Below are 14,827 nucleotides of genomic sequence, written 5' to 3'. Positions count from 1 at the left end.
TGTCATTAGTGAAAAAGAGGGTATTGAAGGGTACTTTGTCATTAGTGAGTCCTCGTGCAGCAGCTTCACCGTTAAACCCAGCTGTCCAACGTTCAATGCACACATGTCGCAGCCAAATTAAGACTATGATCAACCACAAATAGATGTGAGGGGCATTGTAGAAGCTAGGCTTTAGAAACACAGTTTGTTTGTCTACTCAAGAAGTTGATTACAAAGAACAGAACAGCAATTTGTTTATACTTTTTATTATAACAATATTTTATAAAATCATAGGCTTATCACACAATCAATGTACCTGATTCTATCTGCTAAATACAGACTATCCACATTCACATTCTTAAAACCCCTGACTTACAGGCTGCTGTCATTTAAGTTATCCAGCCATGAAGGCACTCTACAGTTCTATTTTTTTTTCTTGTTTCATTATCAGTCCAGCCTTGAGGCTGTTGTTACACTGTATTGTAAACATGCAGCTATGTCTGAACCCGGATCAGTTATATTTGGCTTTCTAGGCAAGGTCTCATATGAGTCTTCTCCCACAGACTGCTGTGTTTGAGCTGCTTTCTGCTGACATATACAGGGAGAGGATGTGGAAGAGAACTTTCAGATGTTGTAAGGTTCAGTGCTGAGACATCCTCAGGATTTGGAGAAGCAGGTTCTGAACCTCTTCATCCATTCGACCCTGTTGGGCGACACAGAACAATGGAGGAAAAAATGAAGTAGCCAACGTAAAGGTCAACGTCACCTGAGCAATCTCTCATTAACAACCAGCATGACAAAAACGAAATCACAAATGTCTACACCTTAGTTGTGGAATATGATGAAACTGATCCCCCCCTTTCCCTCCACCTCTGTCTGCTAAGCATTTCCACTCTTTATTGTATTGAACCAGAAAGGGGGGGGGGGAGCAAACTCAAATCGTCTCAATCAAAGTTGTTATCCAGCCGCTCCCACATAGAATATTTAATTGATCCGTCATGAGATATGACCCAACCAAAACAAATAAGACAATCCTCCATAAAATGACATTTTAACATCTCATAACAGAGGTTAAAGTCTTACTTTGTACTCTGGTGTGTGAGCATTCAACTCACCTGTACGGCTGCCAGTAAATGGGAACGGTATATAGTCACCACCTGTTTGTGCTTTCTCTCCCAATCCTGCAAAAAGAAAATATTACTATAAAGAGAAGATTTAAGTGTTTGATTTGTCATTTTCACAATATGTATCAATATTGATTTTTTTTGCTCCCTGATCCTTAGTGTCAATGCTGGCCTCACCTGGAGCTGCTGCGTGAGTATAGCAATCCTGTTCTGCAGTGCCACTTGCTGCCCGGGGTTACCATGATGGGTAGATGAATGGGAGGAGTAGGAGGAGGTGATGCCCAGAGGAGGAGACAGAGCTCCGAGGGCCTCTTTTAGCCGAAACACCTCCTTGGACAGTTCTGTTATCTGCACAAAAAAACAACACGTGAGTTTATAGGATGGTGGTAAGATGGCCTAGAGGAAAAGTGGCAAACCAGTAACCATGAGATTGCTGGTTTTATCCCCGTCACTGGACAGGAGGGTGTTATAATGTAAAACTATTGGTGGCTGGTATTACACGTACGGTGCCCACCATCTCTACCACTGTGTCCTTGAGCCAGACACTTAGCCCCAAAACTGCTCCAGGGGTGCCATAATGGCTGACCCTGCGCTCTGACCCCCTCCGAAGTGTAGTAACTTGGGAGGGGGTATGCGAAGAGCGTATGAAATAAAGAAACTTAACTGTTAAGCCCAAAGGTGCTTAAATGGCAACTGTTTGCGATCTGTCCTTCCCCCCAGATATCTCACCTTGCGGTCCTTTTCCTTGACCAGGCCCTGGGATTCCTGGATGCCCTTGTGTAGCTCCTGGACGTGGCTGGATTGGGCCTGTAACGCGGCTAGCTGCTGCTGCGCTGTGGCTAGCTGGGACTCGGCCACCTGCCGCTCGCTCTTGTTAAAGAGAGCCTCCCTCTGCACCTGGAACACCTAGACCAGTACAAACCACCAACAACGGCATCCTGTCACTTCAGCGAAGGTCTGTGTTTGGACAAGTCTACACACAATACAGATGCTTCAAATGTCTTGGATTAATATGCACAGTTTATACTGACAGAAAAACACACTTGCTAAAAACTCAAGGAAATGGACCGAGGTTGGATGTGTTTCCCTGTGTGTGTTGCCAAGTGGAAAAGCTTATCCACTCATTTGCTGTATGATTTCCTTGATCCTTTTTTGAAAATTCTGTGTTTATTCTCTTTAAATCCTTATTTCCAAAAGCATTATTGTCTGAGGCTTTTCTCATGAACATTTCCCTTTGATCTTCTTCCCACCCACGGCAATGTGCAGTAAATCAAAAAATCAAAGCTACTCTACATCTATACACATTTGCTTTAGGTGCCCTTTTGGCAGGATTCAATTTATGAAGTTCATAAAAGGCCATTTTAAGATCCCAATAGAGGGGAAATTAATTTTGGGAGCCTATAGTGCACATACGGCCCTACTACAGTGCATCAGTAAGCATGTACACAGAGGGATCAATGAAACAGGAGGAGCTACTGAATAGAGAAAGTAATACACATCAATAATGCAGAGGCAGGAAAGAGGCCTTCATGGAACACAGCTCACTTTGTGGCTTACACAATAACATGTAATGTGACTTAAGGTGGCAGTAGAATGGATCGGAGAAGGCAGACACAACAAGACACATGCGTACACACACACACACACACACACACACATACCAAACAAACACACACCTCAGTGCAGGTCTTCTCATGTTTGCGAGTGAGGTCGTTGAAGCGGGCCATGGCTGCGTTGATCTCGGCCTGCAGAGCTAGCCTCAGGCCCTCGTGGTCCTCCTTGGAGATCAGACCCTGCTCCTTGGCCTTCAGGGACTTGAGCTCTCTCAGCTCCATCTCCTTCTCACTGAGAGCCTCCTGAGCTGCTGCTGCACTGCTCTCCCTGGCCTGCAGGGAGCGCTGGAGTTCTGCCTAACAGACAAGGATGCACAGGGATCCCTTGATTAACTGTCATGCACATATCTTCATCTCATACCTCTTAACTCTGTCTGGATTATACTATTCTAGTCCTTCCTACGAATGAAATAGATAAGCAATGATCAACTACCCTCTGATCTCAATAACATATTCCACTGGAAACCACTTTAATGGATGCTACAAACAAATAAAGGGTTCTAAATCCTTTGTGTTTAATTTTGCAAACTAAGATGCAGCCACATGGCTACGGGTCTGGGATGGAGCTACCTCTTCAGGATAACTGTGTTAATGAATCAAGAGCATGTAGTTTAGTGAGAAAATGGCGTAACATAAGGTAGAAGCTGCAACATTTCATCTTCTAAATCCAAGCTTGTTTAGGAAACCACAGGGCTCCAGACTGCACCTGTTTTGGGTGCACACATGCGCCTAAATGTCTGTGGAGTATGCCTGGATATTTGCACCATTGCACCTGAAATGTATCACGTCATATTAAATGTAATATTCGGTGCACCCCAAAATATGTGCCGTTGCACCTCGATAAAAAAAAAGTTAGGCGCAGACAATCAAAAAGTTAGTATGGAGCCCTGTGTGACATAAGTCGTATCAGAAGATTTGAAAAAAACTCCCCTGCTGCTGACCTTGACTTTCTCATACTCCTCTTTTGGTACAGCATTGTGCGTGGCCTGCAGTTTGGCCTCTAGTGTGGCAGCCTGCTCCTCAGCCTGGGCACGCTGGCTCTTTTCCTCCTGTAGCTCCTGCAGTGTCTGAGCCAGCTGTCCAGACACTGCAGACAGCGCCTCCTTGTGTTTGGAGAGAGGCACCGCGTCATGCAGCTGCAGCGCGTCCTGTGCCCGGCCCTCGCGCTCTGCACACAGACAGTCCAGAGCCTGGGCCGCCTCCTGCCTGGCCACCTCCAGCTCCTCTCTCACCGTCGCCAGGGAGCGTCTGCGGTGCTCTGATGGATTGGACAGAGGCAAGATCAGTCGCAAACTGAACAGAAAAGCCAGTCAAAGTATGTTTTTGTCTCTGAAACCCAATAAATTAAAGCTACTTTTCACATGAATGAATGTCGGTTACATTCAAGCCATCACTAAAAACGAGTTGACACAAAGTCGATTAAGCCTATCGGCTCCACAATCTCACTGTATTTCTCAGTATGGAAGCGTTTACAAAACTTTTTGTCAGCCCCTGCCTGACACTGGCACAGGAGCTCCAGAAGCGCCAACGTCCACGAAAATGTTTCAGTTGTTGAATCTACTGCTAAGAAAAAAACCTGGACTAATACAGCAGAAGGAATAAAAAAAATCCTCGGGCGAACACCAAAAGGCTTATGTCATGTAGATGCGACGGCCGACAGTGTTGTTGTAATTACTCCGAATTCCTCATTGCGGTAGGGGCGACAGACAGAAGTTACGCACTATAGCTTTAAAGTAAAACAATTAAAATAAAACATCGCTGCAGTGCACACACCTGACATGACTGAACGCTCTGAGCTCTCCGAATGCTCTTCCTCTTCTTCTTCCTCCTCCTCTTCATCATTATCATCTCCTCCGGTCAGGCGAGGAGGCCTGAGTCTCTCTAGATCCAGGAGAGCCACGTTGAGCCTCCTGGCCACGTCCGACCTGATTGATTGATTGATTGATTGAATTTTTTTATTTCAAACATGTAAAAGAAAAACTGAAATTTACATATAGAAAATAATGATGTTACACAAAATAGAAAGCATAACTTGATACATGAATGACAAACACTTGCTGACCTCTCCCGGGCCAGCTGCTCGCACTGCAGCCCCAGAGTCACCTGCACCTCCTCCAGCTCAGAGCGGGCCACCGACCTCCTCAACTCAGCCTCCAGCTCTCCCACCCGCTGCTGTAGGCGACGCACCTACGAATGGTAAATGGTCAAATTAACTCCACTTAATATAACGCTTTTCAGAACAGACCCAACAGCGCTTTACATTGTTTTGTACACATTTGTCACCCAATCACAAACACACACATTCATACACCGATAGCAGCAGCAGCAGCAAGCTACCGCGCAGGGTAACGCAAGCTTACTATCGGGAGCAATTTAAGGGGTTCAGTGTCTTGCCCAGGGACACTTACAACATATGGCGGGGGACCAAACAACCGACCCTGCAACCCAGTGGACGACCGGCCGCCCCCTACCCTGCTTCGCCACAGCCACCCAATGATCCCCACCTGATCCCCAGCATCTCCTCCTCCTCCTCCTTCTTTCCCCGATGTCCTGCTGCTCTCTGCCAGGGCTGCCTCCAACTCTGCCACTCTGTCACGGAGAGAAGTCTTCTGCGTCTCTCCTGCTTCTTCTCCTCCTCCTCCGTCTACGCTGTCTTTCTTCCCTTCTTCTTTTCGAGCCAGAGCAGTGCGGAGTTCCTCTACTTTCTCTGTCAGCTGTTTGATTGTGTCACTCTGAAGCCCAGCCTCGCCCGGTCCCTTGGCTCTTAGCTCCTCCTCTAGCTCGGTCACTCTGGCTCTCAGCTGTTGTTGCTGCTGCTGAGCCTCCTGGCCTGCTGCACTCTCTGACCAGCCTGACCCAGTCCCAGCACCTGCCACCATGGTAGTAGTAGTAGTAGTAGTATTATCCACTTCTGATTCCTCCCCACAGTCCACAGACAGCACGCCAAGACGCATCTGCTCCTTCATCTCCTCCAGCTCAGAGCGGGAGGAGGACAACTGCTCCTCCAGCCCACGCAGCTTCTCCTTCAAAGCCTCCACGTCCCCTTCCTGAGACTTCCCTTCATCGTCACTGCAGAACAAGATGATCAAGGTGACGTTTAAAAGCACTAACTCAAACAATACAATCGTTGAGTCATGAGAACAAAAACATGCCCTCAAATGATCCCCATAACCGCATACTAGGGGTAATGGTATGGTATAAAGCATTCTGATGAATTGTTTAGGATTTATTTAGCCTATATGATGTTAGAAAGCAGTGTAAAAATGTCCAACCCAATTTCTAAAAATCCCATGCTGATGTTCTCAAATTGGTTCATTGCGATGAACAGTCCGAAACCCCCAGGATTTTCAATTTACAAACGTATAAAACATAAAAGGTTATGAAATGCTTCCATTTCAGATGGCAAAAACCAAGAAATGGTTGGGATTCATTTAATAAATGGCAGTCAGGAGAAGGGAGTAGCATTGTTTTTTTTTTATTTACAAGGGGCTCTTGGGCATTCTCCCTTCTTATCTTGCCTCATTGGTGATCATCAGAGAATCAGCCCACTCTATTAGATCACAAAGTTGGCTGACCCTTATGATGCCTCATACGAGGAGTATACTGGGGGTGCAGCTTTTAGCTCATACTTTTGGAATAAGCCCCAGCAGACAGTGAGGCTGGGGGGCCCTCATTCTCCTTGGGGACTTTAGCTCACTCCTTGAGGTTGTTTGTTCTTGTATATTGTAGCTTTTCACATTGATTTGTTTTTGTTATGTTCCCATGTTTGTTGTTATGCTGTATGTCTTTTTGTAAATGAAATGTAGAAAGAGTCTTGGCTCAGTGGGTCTCCCCTGTTTAAATAAAGGATAATGACATACATGACTTGAAGATGAACCACCTAATGTTATCAGCATTACACCATACAGAATACAACACATTAAACTCTATTATTAGAACTGTAACTTGCAAACAAATACACACATTTCTGTATAATTCCTCAGTATAGTAGATGGAAGAAAGGTTTTAGGAAAACAAGAAATGTCATGTAATAGAGGTGACATTTTACACTTTGACGGCCTGATGCCACTCCAGCATGCTGCAGTGAAAATGTAAACGCTCAGCATTTTTAAAATTTGCACTGATAGAGCAGATACTGCTGAGACAGTGGAACTGATATGAGCAAATGTGTGCACATCTCTCCGAATAAAGCTGTGACCCAATACAGCAGAGATCAAATGAATGTGGTCTGTGAAAAGCTACTACTTTTGTTACTCTTAAATGTGCTCAAATGAGTACGTGAATGGATCTTACCGCTCCTCTGCCTGGCTTGAGGCCTGGTCTGAAGCCTGGGCTTGCGATAACTGCTCCTGGAGGGCTTCAAACTCCTTCCTCAGGGTCTCATACTGAACTATGGGGACAAAGTCAGAGCTGGAGGTCTGCATGTCCGTGTCATCCTTCTCGAACATCTCCAGCATCTGGACACAACACAGTGTAACAAAGGATTCATTTCATGAATGTAGAATTATTATTTTTTTCTATGTAAGCCCATTAAGACATATTTGTGTTGACATAATTCCATTAAGAGTTTTCAAAGGAGAAAAAGTACTCCCAATGACTAGCAAACTGACTTGTGTGTGTGTAAAATTAATAAACTTAAGGGAATGTAATATCAGTTATGGATACTTTGCCTGCACTCAAACCATATTAATTACAGCAGGAGGTTTTGGTTTAAGTTTACTTCTGACCTTCTTATAGACACAGTCTGTTTTCTTGTCTATCATATCAGACCTTGGCTCTTTTTCAAACAGCAGGGCATAATAGAAGTTCTTGGCTGACCAGCATTGACCCAGTTAGGGAGTTATGTCCACGTGTGTCTGATGCTGTTCTATTTATACCTGCATGAACACAACCGCCCCAGTGCATTAGTGTAGTGTGTGCCGGAGTGCGGCATCATAAAGTTTAAGTGGTCATGACTAATCCTTGAGTCAGACACATTTAGCTACTCCTGAAGTAGCCACTTCATCTTCTACCGTTGGAACCATTTAATAATCACTTCACTGTCAATTGATCATCCTCAGAGTGGATGTGTGTGAGATAGAGATAAATACAAAAAGGGAGATTATGTTTGTGTTTGTTTTAAATGGGACCAGTTAGTTAGTTAGTTAGTTAGTTAGTTAGTTTGTCAGTGTGTTCATACAATAGATGTTTGTTTTTGCATGTGTACTCTCCCAGGCCATACCTGCACTTTGAGCACTAGTTCAGAGTTTTGTGAGCTCAGTTCCTCTATTTGTCTGTTCAGTTCAGCGACAACTCCTGGTTCTGCTGGGGCAGGAGAAGGGTGGGCTGAGTCAGTGTCTGCCTCAGAAGAGGCTTGGTCCTGGGATGGTGAGGCTCTGGAGCGCTTGGAGAGCAGCTTCTCTAGAGGGAAATAACCATGAAAATTAATCTGTGTCTGCTCCCTGATGGCGATAAAGACGCACAGGAAAGCCCGTACACATGCATGGAAGTGCACCCATGCCCTCTGCCAGTGTCTGGGTAGTATACATGTTCACATATACTGCATACCTGGGAAGTCCAACATTTCATCCATGTCTTCAGAATCACTGGCCCCCACGCCGTGGAATCCCTTCAGCTCCTCAAGCAGCTTGTCTCTCTCTGCCTCTGCTTCCTGTAGACGCCGCTTCAGTTGGGACAGCTATGGTGCAAACACATTAACGTGTAAGAAAAAAAAAGCTTTTAACAAAGCAACAGTCACATAGAAACATTTTGAAGAAACATGAATAAGAATGGGGGGGATTGGGGCGTCTGCAGTGCACTGCAGTACCTCCTCCAAGGCAGAGAGGGCACTCTGTTGCTGTTGCTCGTATGCTTTGATCTTCTGGAGCAGACGGCCTCTCTCCAGACGCAGCCGACGGATCTCCTCAAACACCTCCTCATCCTCAGACTCACACAGACACGCACATGAAGTATGAAACGCTAATAAAGTCTTTGTTTTGTTATATATATATATTATAAAGAAAAACAGGAGCTTAATCAACAAATGTATGGTGCTTACCTGGGCCTGTTGCTGTGTTTCTGGCTGCGGCGTGGGAGCAGGAGACCGTGAGTAGGGCTCCGGGGACTGGCCAGGTGGAGGAGGAAACTGGAGCTTTGGAGAGCTTGGAATCTTTGTGATGAAAAAAAAACATGATAAAATTAATCTTGTTCGTCTTCGAAGACATGATAGTCTTTAGTTGATCTCGCCAGAAGCAATGCTGTATAATGACAGAGATACAGTATAATACCGAAGGGATTATTGTAAAATTAGCATCAATTTAGACACCTTTCAATCTCTGTTTGTTCTCACGTAGAACTATTACAGGTCAACAATTCCAAAACTGGGAGTCACAAGATAAATATTTGCCTATCCTGGTTGGCAACTAAACAATCTGGAAAAAAATATAGGATCGATCACTCCATGATTCCACTGTCCACAGATCATAGAATATGCTGTATGCAAGCCGGGGTAAGAGCAGTGGCCATTGCTGTGTTTTTTAAAGGTTGCACTTGCTAAATGTTTGGGAAAACCAATGGTATAGGTGAATGAATAGTGACAAAAAAAGAGGAAAAAATAATATGTGTTTTCCCATCAACCGAGGTGTTTCTCACAGTACCTGGAGGGGAGAGCGTGGTGGCGGAGGAGCTTTCCGTTTGCGGGGGGTGGTGCCCCCTTGCATGGATGAGGTGCCTGAAGGGATTTGGGGCGGCTGTGTGGGGTTGGGAGATGGATCACAGACAAGCAAGAAGTCAAGCTCAACTTAACAAAAAAAGGGAAAATAGAGGAAGCTGCTAACACAAAACAAAAGGGTCTGCAACAAAGGGGAACGAAAATAAAGCAGCACACGAAAAACAATGACCTCATATTGGAAAACATGCACAATATGATCGGCCATGATCTTATTGGATGGAGGGGAGTGATCCAATACACAGCTATGGAACATTACCTCCTCGCCTGCGCCCTCAGCAGCTACGTATGCAGAGGGAAAGAGAGAGCATAGCAAAACACTTAAACCTGTATAATAACGGTGTGCAGCAAACACATAGGGCCACATCTGACATATACACTTTATATATGTAGACCGTAGCCTATATATTAGTACCATTCGCTTATCTCGTAATAAATACAACAACATCTCTAATTAGAGAACAACATCTATGTGGTAGGGATCTTACAGTATACACAAAATCAAAATCTCTTCTGCAATTCGTTTTCAAAGCAGCCACACATCTGTTTTTCATATATCAGCAGCGTCTTTGTTGGGAGATAAAAGTGGACCAAGCCTTTTGCCTCGCTCTTATTATTTTTTTCATAACCCCCCACTTTACAATCACACCCAGCTGTCCTCCTGAAACACTTCCTCACATTACAGTTGTTTCCTGGGGGGAGCAGATAGACACAGCCAGAGCAGCAGCACAGCTGCTAAACAGAAGCCATGTGCTGGGGGGCTGATGATCTATTAAGTGTTGCTGCCATATTTTCCTATGAAGCTGCCACTTTACATATAAACAAAGGGGCTTGATTTGAAACAATACGATTATAGAGAGAGAGTACACTCTTGAATCACGTCATTCTCAACACATGAATAGAAGGCTCCAGGCCTTATAGTCTACCTGGAGAAGCCCCGTCCTGCAACATCTGCATGATGCGTTGGTTGCCCGTGGTTGCGCCGTAGTCCGTGGCTCTGTGTCCAAAGGCATCAACCAGCTGTGTGTTGGCCCCGCCTCTTAGGAGAGCCACTACGGTCTCCACGCTGTCACTCTCACACGCCATCATCAGAGCAGACCTGGTATTCAAAAAGGAAAATATCAAAGGGACAACAGCAAAAACAAAAGAATGGAGATAACTAACGACGGAATAGAATGACTTTCTCACTTGAAATATTTACAGAGCGAATGGCAGGACAATTTATATATATATATATCATGGAGAACAATGCCACACTGTCTCATCAAAACCCTGACTTTCAGGGGAGCAGAAACATCTCTCTGCTAGATTATAATCAACAGTCCAGTTTACCTTCCCTGGTTGTCTTGTATGTTGACATTGGCACCACGATCCAACAGAAAGACACACAGCTCCACTCTGCTCATCTGGGCTGCTAAGATCAAAGGGGTGGCCCCATCCTGACAGAGATATATGCATGTCATCATTCAAACGCCATGCGGCAACAACACAGATATTTTGATGATGTTGCCTAATGTACCGGATAAGAGCAAAAGGCAATAAAAAAAGCCACTCATTATCATTGACTTATTTGTCACGTAAAACAATTCCTCCCCTGAAAAAACAGCAACTTTGTATAATGTAAATAAACTCTTCAGTTTACCCCATCCTGGACATCCAGATTAGCTTTAAAGTCCCACAGGGTCTCAGTGCAGGACAAGCAGCCACTGACTGCTACGGGAAATAATCAGAAAGGCTAAGAGGTCAACATTGAGAATAACATGTACTGGGGAACAACTTTTTGCAGTTTGGATGCTAGACAAAATATGTTTTAATTCAGCATCAGTATTAAGTATGTGTTTCATTTTGATAGCTACATAGATATGTTGAATGGGGAATGTGTTGTATGCAGAGGAACTGTTATGCGACCAAAGTGGTGTTGTAGTACTGCACAGTTACCTGCATGATGAAGCGGTGTCCTACCAATGCTGTCGGTGCAATCTACTGCTAATCTCTCCTGTCAGGGCGGGAAATGGAAAATAGAAGCAAACAACCGCAACTTGATAAACCATTTGTTACAATTGCAAGTCTTAAAAGTTAATGTTTGGCTTTGCTTTGTCATTCCGTGTTTTACCTGTAAAAGTCTCTTCAAGCATTCCGTTTGGCCGTTTTTGGCTGCAAGGTGAAGGGCGCTGGAGCCTGGAATCAGTAAAAAAAAGAACGACATTTATAAAAACACGTGTCTCAGAAGCCTTGACTTATGTCTTTTCTATTAGATAATAAAATACCCTACCAGCACCATCAGTGACGTTGGGGTCTGCTCCTTGAGAGATGATGACCTCCAGACAGTCGAGCCTGCCTTTGGATGCACAGAGGTGGAACCTGCAAGAAAGGAGAAGGACAACACATATCACCAGTGATAAGGGTTTAGTTTTAGTTCAAAACCAAGTAAGCCATAATACCATTCACCAAAAGAGAAGAAAGATACGTTTCAGCAGTTCTTTAAAAACAACTACAACACGAACATGTACAGTAAAATTGAAGGGAATGTAAATTGAATGCAACTTCAAAAAATGGAAACACTGACTTAAAATAAATAATTTCCTTCCAGCATCTAAGAAAGGAAAGGTGACCCAACTTACGCTGACTTGCCCTCAGCGTCCAGCTTGGTAGGACAGAGACCTTTTTTGACGATGAGAGCGGAGACTTTGTCGGGTTCATTCTGCTCCACAGCCTGAAGGAGTCTCTCGTCACTCTTACTCCAGTCCTGACTCTGGGGAGAAGGGAGGAGGGGGAGGGGCACAGCCAGAGAACAGGTCACCACCACCCTCAACTGTCCAAACGTAAACTGATAGAACACTACGCATCTCATAACATGCAAAACAATAGATGACTGGGCAGCATGAGAACATACAATAAACGCCTCAAAGAAGCGGGAAACAACTACTCAATCTCCTTTACTCTTGTTTTGACTAGTTGATAGAGGGAGAAGCGTCTTTGAGCATTATATATATATATATATATATATATATATATATATATATATATATAAATCCAATGTATTATTATTATTATTATCATTATTATTATTATTATAAGATACCTACTGGCAGCGGTAGCAGGCTGAGGCAAGGACAGAACCGCTTCATCAGGCTAAAAACAGGCTGCTGAGGATCCATAACGGCTACTGGGGCATGACACACAGCTCAGAAACACAGCTAAAAAGTACCGAGCCACCGCTGTTTGTCCTGCCTGACCAAACACACTGCCGCCTGGCTACATGACAAATAGACACATTTATACTAGACGCTGCAGGGTACTCTGTTACTCTGTAAGTTTCAACTACATATCCTTTAGAGGTCACAGCAACGTCCCAGCAGAACATTTATGCCATCCTCAAAATCACTTCTCGAAGAGCCATAGGAAAAGTCTGACGCACACACACAAACTCACACACACAAACTCACACACAGTATTAAAGCCATTTGCTGTCCTCACAACTACGTCTCCCACTGTTAAGCTTCCTGTCTGCATCCAAAACGCTGTCCTATCATCCTGTTCCGACTGCTAGCGGGGACACAGTCAGTCCCAGTCGCACACCGCCACCTCCTCCTTTCCCTCACTGTCTTTTCTGTAACCTAATTTCTCTGCAGCCTTCTTCTCTCTAGCAGGTGTCCTCCTTTCCATTTTTTTTTGTCAGGTCCTGCACAGTAAACCCCTCCGGTACTGTGCTGTAGATCTGTTCCTCTGCAGCTATACTGAGCAGGGCCTGTGAGATGTGAGGACTCAGCAAAACAACAAGCTGGCTCTGTCCTGCTTGTTTGGATGGTCACTTACAGAGCAGAGGGGGGCATAATGGGGCACACTGACAAGCTGCAATCTAAAATAAGTGGCTACGGACTGGAGTGGTTTAACAGAATCAAGACAGAAATATTGTATTGATCCCCTGGGGGGGGGGGGGGAAACAGGGTCACGTTGCAGTTGTTCCCAACCTAGAAAATTATATATATATATACATAACTGTGTTTGTTGGAAACCCAAACTATAGGCTATCGTATCAGTCCAATAAGAAGTGGACTTATACTGTATATACTGTATTAATATTGATTCAAAACAGAACTTCACTGACAACTTTTAAATGAAAATACCCTTCATTCTTCTGATCACCCGTCACCAATGTTTTGTTTTGTACAGACAGTGGTTGTTAGTTCATCTGCATGTACCAGTGCCCCAGTGATGCCAGATCGGCTAAATGGAAAACATTAGACTCTTAAAAATACAAGCAAACAAGATCAGCACCCAATTTAACAAAGCCCTTCAGAGTAGCATTGGGGTGACAGCAGGAAAGTAGGGATAGTGTGTGTGTGTGTGTGTGTGTGTGTGTGTGTGTGTGTGTGTGTGTGTGTGTGTGTGTGTGTGTGTGTGTGTGTGTGTGTGAATAATTGAAGGCTACCTGAGATCCCTGCTATAGCAGCAGTCTGGAGACAGCCCCTGCTCTCCTGCTGCTGATATGTGACAATTGAAATCCCAGTGCCCCCCACACGTGTGCGTGCGCGCACACACACACACACACACACACACACACACACATACGCACGCACGCGTGCACGCACACACACACACACACACACACACACACACACACACACACACAAACACACACAGACACAGAAGGAGCAACCTGGGATCATAATAAAGGACTACTTAATGTAGCTGAACACTTGAATATTAGGTTGATAAACAGTTTGTATGGCTTATATCTCTAAATAGTTTGTGGGAATAGCAACCAGGCTAACTACTTTAAAATACACACAACAGTAAAGCTCCACATGTCCCGCAACAGATGGCTCTTACCTCATTCTTTTTAAACTTTGCCTTCAGACTCTTCATAATTGATGTATAGCCTCCCTCTCAACAGGAACGCTGCAATTAACAGGGTTAAAAAGAAAAAAACATCAGAGTGTTATTGTTATTTAAAAATATACATTGTGTCAATTATTTACCCATAACTCATCAGTGGTCCCAACAACACAAGTGAATGCACACCATTTTAGGAATAGCCTACAGAAGGAATGTATCAACATCAGGCTCAAATAGTTTAGACCCTGATCCAGTCAACACATAACGAGTCACTGAGCTGCAGAAACATGCTGCTTACCTGTGGAGGACAGTCTTGTTCCAGGTGAGCGTTTCTTCTGTCCCATCAGCTCTCATAGTAAAATACTCAAGTCACTGCTGCCTGGCGGACAGCAGGAATACACCCGCCCAATCGTAAATCAACCAATCAGCAATGCGCAAAACGCCGGATCAGCGTTTGATTGGCGATGATGGATTATATACTATCTGTGATTGGAACCTATATTGTATGTTTGTAACGTGCAGCGCAGCCAGCACATGAAGCATATTTATAAGCGCGTGCAGAGAAC

The 14,827-nt window shown here is 44.4% G+C and overlaps 1 protein-coding gene across 1 annotated transcript; it reads right to left on the bottom strand.

Moving 5' to 3' along the window:
* Positions 1 to 383: 383 nt before the first annotated feature.
* Positions 384 to 14,291, bottom strand: ankrd24 (ankyrin repeat domain 24; the record flags this gene model as incomplete). Its single annotated transcript, XM_080032439.1, has 23 exons — positions 384 to 682; positions 1,095 to 1,160; positions 1,281 to 1,451; positions 1,833 to 2,009; positions 2,780 to 3,001; positions 3,658 to 3,974; positions 4,490 to 4,641; positions 4,779 to 4,903; positions 5,221 to 5,785; positions 7,010 to 7,173; positions 7,938 to 8,116; positions 8,264 to 8,393; positions 8,523 to 8,642; positions 8,754 to 8,864; positions 9,682 to 9,704; positions 10,349 to 10,521; positions 10,755 to 10,861; positions 11,065 to 11,135; positions 11,361 to 11,418; positions 11,536 to 11,600; positions 11,695 to 11,783; positions 12,044 to 12,174; positions 14,256 to 14,291. 23 exons carry the CDS (start codon positions 14,289 to 14,291, stop codon positions 620 to 622), a joined length of 3,315 nt encoding a protein of 1,104 aa, XP_079888565.1. The 3' UTR covers positions 384 to 619.
* Between the last annotated feature and the right edge of the window lie 536 nt (positions 14,292 to 14,827).

The sequence above is a fragment of the Ammodytes marinus genome (genome assembly GCF_949987685.1).
Source record: "Ammodytes marinus genome assembly, chromosome: 8".
Classification (NCBI taxonomy): Eukaryota; Metazoa; Chordata; class Actinopteri; order Uranoscopiformes; family Ammodytidae; genus Ammodytes; species Ammodytes marinus.
This window is presented reverse-complemented; position numbering and strand designations above follow the sequence as displayed.